The 15,111-nt window shown below is 43.2% G+C and overlaps 1 protein-coding gene across 5 annotated transcripts in view; it reads left to right on the top strand.

Moving 5' to 3' along the window:
- Window positions 1-15,111, top strand: part of LOC105560566 (synaptotagmin-7) — a 219,939-nt gene that overhangs the window by 200,195 nt on the left and 4,633 nt on the right. For 3 of the 5 annotated variants that reach the window (XM_012009780.1, XM_012009778.1, XM_012009776.1), the window contains exons 4-8: window positions 1,738-1,749; window positions 7,309-7,492; window positions 8,524-8,664; window positions 13,597-13,744; window positions 14,228-14,337. In XM_012009780.1, coding sequence (XP_011865170.1) covers window positions 1,738-1,749; window positions 7,309-7,492; window positions 8,524-8,664; window positions 13,597-13,744; window positions 14,228-14,337 — 595 coding nt within the window. The remainder of the gene's footprint in view (window positions 1-1,737; window positions 1,750-7,308; window positions 7,493-8,523; window positions 8,665-13,596; window positions 13,745-14,227; window positions 14,338-15,111) is intronic. The other 2 variants (XM_012009777.1, XM_012009781.1) reach the window with 1 other exon arrangement.

Here is a 15,111-nt window from a genome sequence, read left to right as displayed (position 1 = left end):
CAATATATGTATAGCGTTATTTTCTCGTAACAAGTTTTAACGTGCAATGTGCGAATGTGCGCGAAGGGACTGATTAGGTTGCGATTCAAATCGCAAAATACATCAAGTCCATTTATCCCGCGGATTTTCTAAATCCTTCTATATGCATCTAAAACTTGAAGACACCGAACTGACCGTGGGGCGTCGATAAAACGTTCGGATAAAAACTACTTAATCCCGAAAGTTTTCAGTTAAAATGAATAAAATTATATTAAGCACATATACGCATATCGATTCCCTCGCGTATGCGCGCACCTCTATCTTTAATATGGTAACGTATGTAACGCGAAACCCGAGCGAAACGCTGCTGTACGGCTGATTTAATATCAAAACTTGCATGGTATCGTCCGCGAGATCGCATATTGTATCCAATAGTATATGTTGTCCATTTATCGGTCCATGTATCTATTTTCGTTTCAGAGTTACTGAATTCCTAACAAACGTACGCGCACATACACATTCGTACGTAATTCCGCAACAATGCGAAGTCAAATGTGGCTATTGAATATCGATAGGCGTCCCGCGGTTACGTGGTCGTAAAGGATATACCTTAAGAAACGAGTTAATCGTCTGACATAATCGATGCACGGACGCGCAATATGAAAAAGGGACAATATACATTTCCTTTGGTTCGAAAATTATAGCAAGTTTTCAACGTGTTCAGGTCACTCGTAATCATTGTATAATGTCACAGATTTCTACGTAATTTTCAAGGGGTTGAAATAAATCTCAAGTTAATAATATTGTCACTAGCCATAATAACAACTGCGGTTGATAACTCATTAATATTCTCCACGTGATACGCCGCTCCGTTTCTAAAAGGGTGATAATTTCACATAAAATGAATACGACATCAATGCGAGACATCTCATTCCGATTGCCATTAGATTGCCCGCTACTTACAAATTGGATAATTTCTGATTGACGTTCGCGCGTGACGCGCGAAGTTATATACACGCTCGTAGAAGTTTGCTCTCGAACTTTATGTACGATCCCTATAAGCTGAAAGGTTCAGAATAATGAAAATGGATTCTGCGATAATTGATGTAATTATTATCGATGGTCGACTTTATTATTTACAAATTACCCACTGACAGTCCTAGGTGGCGGCGCTAGGAATAATTTTACGTCGCGCAGTAATAAAGATACAGCTGTGTATATCCAATGTTAATGAAATTATTACGAGTCCTTTTCTTTCTGCTGAATTTCCGTTTTAACGAGTGAGATGGCAATTAACTCCGAGCCACACACATACACACGCACACAGAGACATTCCGGATATTGAAACTTCTTTGTGCCCAGGTTAGCTGGCGCTGGAAGATATTATCGCTTCGTTAACTACAATTTGCTGCAGCGTTTGCTCGACGACATTTCTCAGTATCGCAGTGTCTGTAAGCCGTCGAGACTTACAATATCGGATTCCACGTCGGTGCACGTATTTTTACCGTCTTCTGTGCGATTCTCTTCGTTCCTAATTTCAGATTGTAAGCGATGTGTTTTTTGAGCGACGTTTAATGTTGTGTGTTGTCTCTCCGAGTTGGTGCGATGCTCCTTTTATCCCTGTCCGATGCCACGAACTCTAATCGTTGATTCGTCGTGCGACGTGTGCCTGTGTGTACGTGTGTGCCCAGTTAATTAATTAATCACTGATCTTTTTCTGTTTCATGCCCCGTTTCACTGTAACGATCGGAACCGCAGAGCGCAATTAGAGTAAGTATGAACGACTTGTGCGAGTTAAAAAGCGACACTCTTAACGAACGATTCATTGTTCTATGCTGCGCTTCATTTAACTTCTTCTCTTCCTATCTTCTCTTCCGATTTCTCTTCTCTAACGGATTACACTGTCCACCCCGATCGGCGCTACTTTAACTGCGTAAGTAGTTCCACTTGGCCGAAGAAGCTCGTTCAGCTTCCTCGTCTTGCCCGTCGATGAGCATCGATGACTACTACGCGGCCGCTGTTTGTTCTGTCTGTAGTCGGCGTTTGTGTTGACGGCAAACTCCACACTCTCTACTTTTCGAAACTACTATCTTCTCTGCCTGTCTGCTATCGTACTGTCAAGCGTTTCTCACAGTCTATTAGTAGTGATAGCGCTTTCTATGCTCGAGGGCGTCCAGTTCGATCGGTACGAGGATCGTTACTGGATTACCTTATTCTTTATTCTCGGACCGCACTGTTATTGTTCGCCTGCATAAATACACACCACGATACATACGTAAATACACGCCTGCTATCGGACATATCTTGTTTATACGACCAGCGACTAACAGCATTTACAATACCAACGTTCGCCGTGTTACCATTACACGGATACACAATTTTTCGATATCTTTTAATAGTTGTGGGTCAACATCATTCGATCGACGTGCTTCAACGGTTGAAACAAAAAAAAAATGGAAGACGGTGCATGTTCGCGAAATAGGATTAATCGCTACCGGTACGAGATCGATATGTAAAATCTCGCCTTGCGATATGAAATCTCGAAGTGAAAATTTAATGGAACAATCTCGGAAAAAGTTCGCGCGTAATAATCCCGTATTTTTATTTCGGGTTCAAGTATTTCTATTTGTGTGTGTGTGTGTGTGTGTGGATAATATCCGGGGAAATTAATTACGATCGAAATTAATTGAGGGCCCTTATACAATATGGATGTATCGTTAAACAAAGTGTTTTTGTACGCTTTTCGAAATAATGTAAAATTGAAACAAAAGCGAATAATGAAAAGCATAAATATTAAAATTCGGATAAATATTTTTATTCATTACGCAAGTTCGTGGAAACTTGAGAACAGAAGGAACCAAAACGAATTTTCGTAGCGCAACTTTTGTACTCGTAATTCGGCAGTTACCGTTAAAAAGTCATTTTCCTCACGATGGAGTTTTCTTTTTATTTACATCCCTCTTGCACGGGAGCCCGCGATTACGACGAGGAGGGCCAAATTTGATATCCGCCGACGCGACTTGCTCATTACGCGTTATCCGCACTTGGACCCGGAGTTTTTGAACGCGAGAGTTCGCGCATTATGCTATTTACACGCGCCGGGAGCTGATAAATACGGGTACACGGCGAAACTTCTGCCACACTATTCTCATAAAACTTGGTTCCGCGAGCGCGCGCGGTCGCCCATTCATCGGGTTGAATATAATGAGCATCTCCAGCTGCGCATCCGCCCGGGGCCCGTTGAATCCCGCACGGTTTCTAGTTACGCGTTGTCGAGCCACGGCTGAAAACAACGTGCCGCCGACGTTTCCGTTATCGCTCGGCACGATTTACCTATTGTGCGCCCTTAACCTTTTGCAAATGCGCTTGAATGCCGCGTGTTAACTCGAATTACAGGTCCAAAACCCTCTCGTGCGCCGGCACAAGCGTCCAAAGCGGTTTGCGGAAGCGGTATCAGGGTGAATCCGTGCGCCCAAGTTTGCCCGGGGGTTATATTAATAAAGCGAGCGGTGTCTTACGGTAATTATCGCCCGTGACGTAGTTACTGAAGAGAATTGGCTGTAATGTCGCCAACAATATTGAGCAATTAGTGACAAATCGGAATTTGCAATTAGCGATAAAATAGCGGAATTTCGTCGCGGAGAGTCGCATTTTAAGATGCGAGAACACTCGAGGTATACGTTAACTTTCGCATTTACAGCGTTCTCCCATTTCTGCTGCGTATTTTACACGGTGGACTCTTTTAGCCATTTTGAAACCACTTTAGGAAAATGTCGAGGGGGCGGTTATGCGTCTTCTCGACCCTTCGACATTCCGAAACTCCGTTAAATTCAAAATAACAATTGGTACCATAAATTTCACTGTAACTTATGCTTTGATTTAACTATCGTACGAGACAATTTCGTGAGTGTACATATACGCTTTGATTGAACGTACAAAACGAGACGAGAAAAGTTAAGTTTTGTCTAATGAAAATTGCGATTCGATATCTTTTAATTTTCCGATTCTTCGATATATTCTCTCTATTATTCAATTTCTCGAGGGCACGAAATACGTGGAATCTTACGGAATCAAGTTTCGTCGAAAATCTGTTTGGTTAACACCCAATTATAAGCAGCGATGTAGAGCGAGTGAACGTGTATTTTGTCAATGGGAGCAAAATTTTCGTCCAAACGTACCTTCCGAGCGATTGCGCGCGACTCCTATTTCGCAACTGTAGCGAAGTCTGTCTTGTTTCCAAATGTGGGACGTGTCGTTCGCGAAGGACAAGCTTTTTTTGCAATCAATCGCTTCGATACGCCACGGCGACGAAACGGGCATCTAAATTTATGCCGGCTGTCGCCGCGCGCGGGTATCTCGCGGTGCACCTTTCTGTACGGGGCGCTCGCTGCGCGTGAGCGCGGATTTTTTCCTCATTCTTATTTATGAGTTATGAATAGTGAATCGCGGTAAATAAGGGAGCTCGTCGATCCGGTAAAATATACCCGCTGTGCACGGGAGCTCCCTTTAATCGGATAAAGGGAATTTATGCGAATGTGCGCATTTCTCCCTTTCCGTGTATATATCTACGAGGGCGAGAGATAGATGTCACGGTTCAGCGTACAGTCCAGATTAATCTCTGCGAGATCCCGAGTCGAATACATATATTTTGGCCTCAGTTTAGCCTCGTGCAATTTTTGAATTCGGAGCAACGAGGTCTAACCAGGGTCTTTGTGTCGGGGAAAATCATGGACGTAGTAAGTGTAGACTGCGCGTTTCCTACCTCTCCCGCGTTGAGAACATGTACAAACTTTAGAACAAGACAGCTGACGGTTGAGTGGTCGCCGCATCTTTGTCTGATAAATAGTGGGCGTAACAAAAGAGCGAGGGGGAAACCGCTAAGGGCATTGTGGTGTACAGATTTGCGGCATTACTGGGCATTACGGGGCATTTTTTGGGGCGTTAGTTTGGGCATTAGGCCTTGCTGAGGCATTACAAAGGTAAAATAAGATAAAATGAGATAATACGATAAAGTAACGCCCACTGGGCACCAGTGGGCATTGGCGTACAAGATTGTGCTCAGCGGTTTTCCTCTCGCAAAAGAGTAAGGCTGGATTCAGACTGAACGCGATGAGCGATGAGCGACGAGCGATATCCAATGGGCGTACAGTCTTTATAGGAAAACTATACGCTTTCCCATGTAACCTGTTCGCCCATTGGATAATCGCTCGTCGCTCATCGCGTTCAGTCTGAATCCGGCCTAAGGGGAATGATAGAGGGCGACAGAGAGAGGGCGACCACTCAAAGTATGTTGTCTCTTTCTAAAGCTTGTACGCTTCTTCAGCCAAACGCGCAGTCTATATATTACACGTGTATGGAGGAAGTACATTGAATATTTGACCTCAGATGGGCCGGAAAAGTGTCGCTGTTTCCCTTTTAGCAGTAAAGAGGCCAATGCGAGTGTAGTCGACAGAGGTTCAGTGGATCCTCTTCGGCCCAAGAGGTTTCAACGAGGGTGCAATATTTTATTACATTCTCGTTGAGGGTTAAAATCAGGTTAGACACAATTGTTTTTTTACTCGTCTGGGCCTCAAATTGGAGTTTCCGACCGACTCCGAGGTGAATCGAATAATCGAGGCCCATCCCGGGACCAGGTACTCGACTCGGGAATACGGGACTGCACTTTGGCAGCATTTCGTACGGACAACGTGGGTATCGGTGTTTCAAACGATGTAACAGATTATTGAAATGCGTACCTGCAAATTGGGGCTTATATAAAAAGGCATGGGAATGCTGCAAATTTAATTGGTACAACATTAACGAAGGTACAACGCGTTCGTTATACCTTCGGCTGATTAGCAGAATAGTATTTACTCGTTTCGTTGCAGTTTGATACACGATATCAATTTATAGACAGGTGTAGTCATTCTTCAATGTCTTGCGTGATTTATACTGTACATTCATGGAGCTTGAACACGCATACGATCTGTATACCTTGATAATACCTAACGAGAACACAACGACGCTACTGGATGACGTAGTCACTTTCTTTTTCGTTTTTGTAGGACTTGCAATTATTTCTTTTTACTCCGTAGAGCAGATGAAACCATTAGCGTTTCTCTGCACGGAGCGTTTTCAGCCTGCATCAATTTTTTACCCTTTTATATACACATATATACATATACACACATATATGTACATATATATGATATATAATGTATATGTGTACGTGCCGTAAATTCATTTTACTCCTGCCGTGGGCTTCAGCCGCTCTGCACAGTCCTGGACGCTCCGCAGTCGCGACTGGTAGTAAACAGCAACTATTAATAAGCCGACGACATGCTGGAAGCGTATCGGCTTGCGTGCCTGCGAGAGAACGCTGTCTCGATTAGCAGCATAGTGTGCTCGCAGTAGACGCGATACAGTAGTCGGTGCGATAAGATTTATCTAGATCCTAGGTCGCCTATTATGCCTAACGTACGTTATAGAAACGTATCGCATCTGGGATGTATGCAACTGTTGATAAGCCTGTGCATGCATCACATGGGGCGAGCAGGACCCCTTGACTGTCAGCAAGTTCCGAATCAATCGGGCGCCTCTAAGCCGTTATCTTTGACACGGCCGCGGGCAATATTTATCTCGTTAGACCGTCACGCCGATTTAGCGCCGTGTAAAATGTAACGCGCCGGGCGATTGTCAGAAATAATTGTAGGCGGCAAATTTAATTGTATCAACGCGCAGCTCACGTGGGTCGAGATCGCCGAACAATCGCGCAGTTTCCGCGTTTCTGAACTAATCAATTGGACATTCGATTTTATTGAACATTTAATACATTCTCGAAGTGTATAATAAAGAAATTTTGGTCGGCCTTAACTGGCACGTGTTTGATAAATTAAAAAAAATACACAGCAACCTAAAGAGATTTCGAGGTATGAAATTATAGTACAGTATAATAGGAAGAACGACGCTGTGCGTGTGAAAGCCGAAATATCTGTTCGTAGAGAATTGCATCAACGTTTCAAGAGGAATTTCGCGAACGAAAAATAATGTAAGACGGACGTAAAAGAAAAAATAAAACACCTTATTCTTTCTAGTAATTACATTAAAAAATAACAAAAAGTACGTTACGTTGAAAATTACAAGCCGTGGCGGTGAAAGCGATAATTGGACTTGGGAGTCTAATAAAGCGAATAAACGTCGTCAGGTTTCGTCCCGGTATCGTCTCGAACGCTGCGCCAGACGATTCCACGATGACGCCGCTCTAAGAGCGAGGCGAGAAGAGGAGAGAAGACAAAGGTTCGGGCGTGGGCGAATGTGACGTGGTAAATTTCGCGTTTTGTCTCTTTCCAGGACGACCGGTAGTCCCTCTAGCAAATCTCCAGCAGGCGGTAGCGGCGGGCCCGCGAGCGGTGCGGCGGGAGCAACAGCGGCACCGGGAAGCGGCGCCAGCAATGCCGGGAGCGCGGAACCCCGTACACCAACCACCGGGCCGCAGAACAAGCAGCTGCAGAATGTCAAAGGAGAACACCCCTCGGTGAGTCCCCTAAAACTCATCTTGATTTTTGGCGCGACGACCTGTCGTGCCCGCGTCAATTTTGATAACGAGATCATCTCAAAGACCGCCGCCAAGCCCGCCTCTCGTACAATCTAATTTGCCGTCTCAGATTGCGGGGTGGAATCCTATTTCTAACTTTATACACCCTGTATCTCACTGTGTAACGTACGTGTGATTATACATTTTTGTGTACACTTTGCATGCACGTGTGTTTCTGATTCTTTTTTAGAAAAATGTACTTTGCATCGTGAGGCGGGTGAAATTATAAATAAGATTATGTCTCGAATTTTAATGCGGGTTATACATAATGGAGGTTGAAGAGTTTTCAATTTGACAATACAAAAAGGTAACAAGATGAAACAATTAATGAATTAATTAACTCGTCGTTCGAGAACTGTATTAAAATAAAGCGTAATTACATTGAAAAGTCAAATTAATTGTTTCATTTTAGCATCCTTTTTTTTCTATTCCTTGAGCCAGAAACTTTTGGACCTTATCACACAAATTGTCGAAAATTAAGGGCTATTATTTATCAAAGTTAGAACAGCACTCATCAAAGAGCGATTATTATGAACTTTGCACGTAATTGGAAACTGTCCGGATGTTGCGTTGTAAAATTGAGATTAATCGTAATGACGTATAATCGCGACGCAATTTTATTTAATGTAGAAACTGATCTGCAATTACAACAAATTCCCGCTCTTGTAGTATAATTAAATTAATATCACACACGTCGCATCCCGATAAAGATACCGCGAATTCTCGCGTGTTGGAGACGAACCTGAAATTTAACGACAGTTAATTCTTCCCGTGCCAGATCTCTTTCTTGCAATACGATTTTAAGAAAATTGCGTTTTAGTACAAATTCTCTCTCTCTCTCTCCTTTTCCCTCCAATTGTACACATTCTCCTCAGCGAAATGTGTTCTGGGAAGAATCCCGAGGTACGTTATCTCTCACGAAATAGGAGGGAAGCGATAGTAACGATCGCATTGGCATCTGTGTGTTGCAGAAAGCATTTCTACAGAGCAGGTCCATCTCCTTGGTCGACATGTACATCGATAATTCGGAACCGAGCGAGAATGTTGGCCAGATCCACTTCAGCCTTGAGTACGACTTCCAGAACAGCACGCTCATTCTGCGCATCATACAGGTCAGTCGGAGTTTCGTACATGGATGCGCTAGAACTTGGCTCTTTGAAGCATGCCCCTGCTAGCAGTTTACATCGATATATCGCTTGTGTTGCGCGTGACGCACGCGTCGATCGCAGGCGATTGGAATATCGCTACGTTCGTATATCAGGATAATAATACATTGTGCGTGACACCGGCCGAATTTTCCATAAAGTGTACAAGGATGTGCGATATTTGTATGTGGCGAGGTGTAACAGTTTCCGGTCCAAAAATAGAAAAAAAACAACGGTGGTAAAATGAAAGAGTTGTTTTTATTTTTCAATTTCATTATCCGCATTTCAATGTAATTTTTTCGAAGTGACGAATTAATTTTTCTCTAAAATTAATTCATCAAAAAATATCCATCAAAAAAACATTTGGAACTTCTGTCCTTAAAATAGTGCCGCGTTCCGGGTGCCATTTTTTTTCATCACTGATAAATTGGATTTCAACTTAAGACATAAAAGATAATTTTTTTAAATTGAAGTACGATTTGCGTGGAAAAAGTTTACCGACAATGAAGTGATTTTCACGTGTCAAATCATTTTGATGTTTAGAATTTTTTACTGCCGTAGAAAACTCGGGTTATCGCTCTAAAAAAATTTATTGAAACAAAGAATGATTATAGGAAAAATAATCGTGTCACTTTGTCACCTCTTTTATCTCCTTGGCCGAAAACTTTTTCATCTTACTACAACAATGAATCAAGTTAAAAAAATTGCTGTCGCGGGAAAAATCAGTCGTATATTCATGCCGATTAGCGACATCATTGTGGGTTGGAAAGCATGGGACAATATTTAGAAATACGGTTACACTGCCTTTCCCGAACAGATCCGTTTTGCGTAGAATCCTGCGAGGGGGAACCGCTGAGGGCATTGTGGTGTACAAATTTGCGGCATTACTGGGCATTACTAGGCATTTTTGGGGCAATAGTTTGGGCATTTGGCCTTACTGGGACATTATAAAGATAAAATAAGATATAATAAGATAAAGCAATGCCCACTGGGCATTGCTTGGTCAGCGGTTTCCCCCTCGATCCTGTGTTACCCTTATGCATGTTTAACCGTGCACTGTTCCGCGCTTATTGGCTCACATTGGCCTTCCCTCATCGATTCTTTATCTGTTTTGGCGCCTTCGCCACTCTCCTTGTCTTGTGTAAATAGATTAATACGCGCATTTCTCTCGTCGCCGACGTTGTGCTCCGACACAAGCTACGGGAACGTAAAGCCGAGATGTAGGTGAGCGAATTAGCTTGATTTTCGACCTCGCATCACGGCCACGTCGATAAGGACCGTCATAAATCGTCGACGGGGCGCACGTTTGCCGAAAAATGTATCTGCACGCGAAAATACGTATCCCTGGTAAACTGGGACGTCATACATTACTTCTTGTTACAGCGGGGGCGGCGGGAAAGGGGGCACTTTGGAAACTCGTCGCTCGACGAGCTCGGGGAAAAAGCGAAACGTTCAACGGGACGGGGACTTTTGTTGTAAACAAACGCATAAATTCTTTCGAAACGCTGGACCGCGTTCGCCTCTCGCGCGATTTAATCCGACATTAAGCGAAACACTCGCGGCGCCGTTTTCTTTGTTTGCCGCGGCGAAAATTATCGTGCCAAGACCTCGGTGGTCGGAGAGCGAGCTCTACGTGCATGCATCATACATTAATATCGATGTGTAATACGTACACACAATTTAATGTTACAACGCGCTGTCCGAGGCTTTAACATGCGATTATTTTTCACCTCGTCGACACGTAAAACTGCATTATTATAATATTATGAAAGTGTAATATCAATTTCTTGGTGCCGCGAGGATACTGTGTGCGGCCACTTTTAGCGGAAAAAATTATAATGGAATTGCGCGTAGCATTATCGCGCAGTTTATCAAAGAAGCATGCCGGTAAAAGTTTTATTTCTCGCTCAATTTGCATCCGACCTCTTTTCCTTGGCGAATATTTAATCGCTCCGTTGTTGAATTATTTAATAGAGTGCGTTGGCGCGTTGCTCCTTGTATTTTATTGTATGCCTGTTTTTAACGGTGCGTTCGAGTTACAACCGAAAAAGAAATTATTAAAAGCGCGGCTTCCCGCATTATCTCGTTAATCCTTCGCAAAATTTGACGCGCGCGCGCGCGCGCGACATGATTTTCACGAGGACCACGAGAGGTGTCCCACAGTTTTTCAGACTATCCGGTTAATTTCGGGCAAAATGTGTTTTTTCGCGGCTAACGCGCGTCATAAACGGCCTGGAATGTAACCCCGATGAGAGCTCGGAAGCGCGCTCTCTCCCTTAAAAATTCCTATTTTCGCAAGTTCTCGTCGTGTCTCTCGTGGCGTGAAAATTTGTCGCGACACTTGGAAAAGCCCAGCCAAGCGTTTACCAAAGACACCACGTTTATTCCATTCACGTTCAATATCCCTGTAATTTGTAAACTCTAAGATAGAAATTTCACGTATAAAAATACTCCTCGTGCACACATGTCACGAAATGATACGTACAAGTGTATATAGCTCGAAATTGTGTCAATTTGGAACCGACTTTACCTCAGCGACAATTTCACCGAGAACTCTACCTCTCCTTTTGATTTTCTCTTCGATGCGAACGTCAAATATTTTATTTTAGGCATCAGAGTTCCCCGTTTTAATTACACCAAACTTGGGATTAAATGAAGATTAAGGATCTGTTTAATCGACAGGGTGTAATTCATCTTTAATGGTTCATAAATCAAAAAAAGAGAATATTATACTTTCATAAAGACGTTTGCGCGAGAACTCGGGGCACTCCGTATCTTCCCCCCCCCACCCCCTTTTTTTGAAACTCCGTGTAATCTCGAAGTTTGTTCATAAAGTTTTGCGATACCTTAAATGCACGGGATCATTCTTGGCGAGAAGTTCGAGTCGGCATAATGACGTTGTATATAAGTTTCGAAAAAAGGTCTGACGGGCAAATGAAAAATGACGGTCCACCTCCGGCGTAAACGCTTTCAAGGCCACGAGCGACTTTCCAAACCGGACGCGAGCCACTCCGAGAAGTTGGAAAGAGGGCATACTTTCGGGCAGGACTGATTTCTCAAAACACAGGCGACTATCAAGGCCGTTAAGGGCGTTATTGATTTTGTTTGCCGTCCGCGTGTTTGCCGTCTCCCATTAACAGTATCGACTGCGTTGCGTACACAAAGGCCCGCTCACACGCTCACAATCTGCCTCACGTTAGTTGTAGTATCACACGGAGGCTGCCACGCGCACACCGAATTCTCTTACGTGGGGTCTACAATGCAAGTCTCAGAGTCGTAGTCGAAGGAATAGTCGATTACACGGGCCTACAAAAATGACACTTTTGAATCCCCGCCGAGATTTAAGGGTGTTTCTCTATGTAATTTTTAGCGCTGAATCCAAATCTGGCCGCAGAATTTGTCTAGCACGTCAGGATTTTGAGAGAATTGTAACGATTTTTTAATTTTTGGGCCGCCATATTTGATCAGCCATGTTGAAAATGCAAATTCTAACTTTAAAATTAACGAGTATCATCGCGTTTCAAACTTATTTCCATCTGAAAATGTCAAAAAAATGGCCTTTTTTGCACTTTTAAATTAGAATATCTCAAAATCCTGACGTGCTAGACAAATTCTGCGGCCAGATTTGGATTCAGCGCAAAAAATTACATGGAGAAACACCCTTAGATCTCGGTGGGGAAAATCTTGTAGGCCTGTGTTATGATTGGTTGATTTTTATGTATCCGACTGAATTGACCAATTACAATCGGTTACTTTCACGACTGCGACTCTGAGACTCGCATTGTAGTCGACTATGATTGGTCAATTCTAATGCGTCCGACTGAATTGACCAATTGCAGTCGACTATTCTTACGGCTACGACTCTGAGACTCGCATTACTCCACATTAGGCGACTTTGTGAGATGCGACAGAAACGAAGACGTATATCCCGCGTCGAGTCTTCGGTGACGAATGCACATGTCTTGTAACATTTTGAACGGAACAACAGCTATTTACGTATGCATATAAATATGAATAAAGTCGGGCTGCGACATTCATAGAATTCGCACGTTTTCATTCTGACACATATACGTGTGTGGAATAAAATGTTCTTTCCTCACATTTCAAAATGTTGCAGGTTGTATCACTTAAAGCGGTTCGAGTGTCATCAAGTTTCCCCGTCCTCTTTCCCCATCTGCTTAACCCTCTTGCTGAAACCACTGTGTCGTGTTCCTTGAATTTTTCGTTGTTATTTGGAACTTTTTGCGATTGTCAGGTTATCACAATTAAATATTGGCATTATTTTTAAAAACATAGGATGCAGCAATTATAATATAATTTTCTTCGTTCTTTGTTCTTTTGTGTAATGGATAAGGTATTGATTTATTTAATACACTCTCTAAAGTTCTTGGAGTAAAAATACTGCCGTGGAGTGAAATATTGATCCTTTGGAGTGAATATTTACTCCAATAGAGTGAATATTTTACTTCACGGCAGTATTTTCACTCGAAAAATTTTAGAGGGCACGTTTGCCTTTTTAATAAACCAATATTTTTTCTTACATTGGGCCGCAAAGGATTAAGGGCACTACTTTGTCGTGTCTCTTTTCTCGTTGGTCTACTCGTTCGTAATCCTCGAAAAATTTCGGCCACTTAACGCTGTCATACATACGGCACGATCGAGCGGAAAATCCAGCCTTGTTTACAACATTATGCAGGCGTTGTGTGTGTGTGTGTGTGTAGAGTTGTACGTATAGAGAGATTTACATCGAACTTCACTCCCCGTGAGAGAATCTGCCGCGAAAGTGCCCGAAGGTGCATATTCCACGTAATCGCGGGAAGCTTACGGAGCGGCATAAAGTTCGTTGTTCCTTTAAAATTCCGCCGTCGCCTCTCATATCGATATCCGATTTGCTTCCAGGGTAAAGACCTGCCGGCGAAGGACTTGTCAGGCACTTCCGATCCGTACGTACGTGTGACGCTGCTCCCGGACAAGAAACACCGACTCGAGACAAAAATCAAAAGGCGCACGTTGAATCCGAGATGGAACGAGACGTTCTATTTCGAAGGTAAGCGCGCGTGTTTGGCGATGCTCCTCGCATTGGCCGGTTACAAAGCGCACTCTCTCCCAGAGGTAAACGCGGGCGAGCGAAAGAAATGCGAGGCAATTTTGTCTCGTGCAGCGGGTAAGAGACAGACGACGTATCTGATTGCGTTAAGCCGGTTTAAGGGAACCGCGACGGGCCGTGACAATCTGAAAATAACAGAGCGACCCGGCTGCAATCTTCTGCTTAAAATTAGATCTGCGGGAGTAAAAAAATTGGAACGCATGTAAATTTCCCGTATCTAAGTTTCCCCTCGCGGGCGAGGAATTACACGTCGAAATACGCTTCGGCTCGATCAGCATCTTATTGACGACGAAAGACGGACCGCCTGCACAAATTGCACAAACATTTATCGTGGGCACAAAGCGCGATGAAATTCGGTCGGCAAATAAAACACTCGTGGCGTAACGAGGCGTGCGGATTATTCATCGCGATTCTCTTTTCCAGGTTTCCCCATACAGAAGCTGCAGAGTAGGGTATTACATCTACACGTCTTCGACTACGATCGATTCTCAAGGGACGACTCCATAGGGGAAATGTTTCTGCCGCTTTGCCAGGTAATTTAGCGAGACGTGCCTGCTCGCAATTTGCGCGGTTCAATTATTACATGCGGTAGACACGGATTAAGGGATTCGCATGCTACGGCGATAGGATTCGCGACGGATATGTGGAATCTGACGTGTTGCACGTGTCGCGTCTCTCGCCTTGCGTTTATCCCCGTTATCGGCTTTCCGACTCTTATCTCGTAATTATTATCCGCCATCGCGAAATTGCCGTTTGCAAAGCAAGGCCGTCATCGTGCAATTACAATTGCTCCATGTGCGATTTTGTTCTCGCGTTAATTATCTCGGGGGGAATAAAAGCTTGCAACGAGATCCGAAAAAAATGCATTGCTTCTAGAATTTTTAATAATTATTGGCGACAAGATACTGAAATTATTATCTTACTTTAAGCTAAAGTGAAGTCACAGGCCGGATTTGTAATAATATTCTAAAATAATATGTTTTTAAACGAGCATTAGACGGCATTAAATGGCTATTACAATTGCGTTATTAACGTAACAATTCTTTTGCCCCAATACATTTCATATTTACGTGTTGTAAAGTAAAAGTGTCTTATTTATTCAAACACGAGATATTCATTAAACGTTTTAAACACGCCAGCAATTGTAACAAGATCTCTTTTTGTAAATATACAGGGTGAGTCTTTCCATATCCGACAAAATTTTTGAGAAGGTAGAACGGGTCGAGATGAACGAAAAAGTCCTGTACCATTTTGCAATTTTCGTAATAGTTAACGAGTAACTAATTATTAAAAATCGTTGTCTTAGG

This window comes from Vollenhovia emeryi, unplaced genomic scaffold (genome assembly GCF_000949405.1).
Source record: "Vollenhovia emeryi isolate VEMERY1.0 unplaced genomic scaffold, V.emery_V1.0 DF939227.1, whole genome shotgun sequence".
NCBI lineage: Eukaryota > Metazoa > Arthropoda > Insecta > Hymenoptera > Formicidae > Vollenhovia > Vollenhovia emeryi.
The sequence above is the reverse complement of the archived record's forward strand: the minus strand, read 5'-3'. Positions and strand labels throughout refer to the sequence as shown.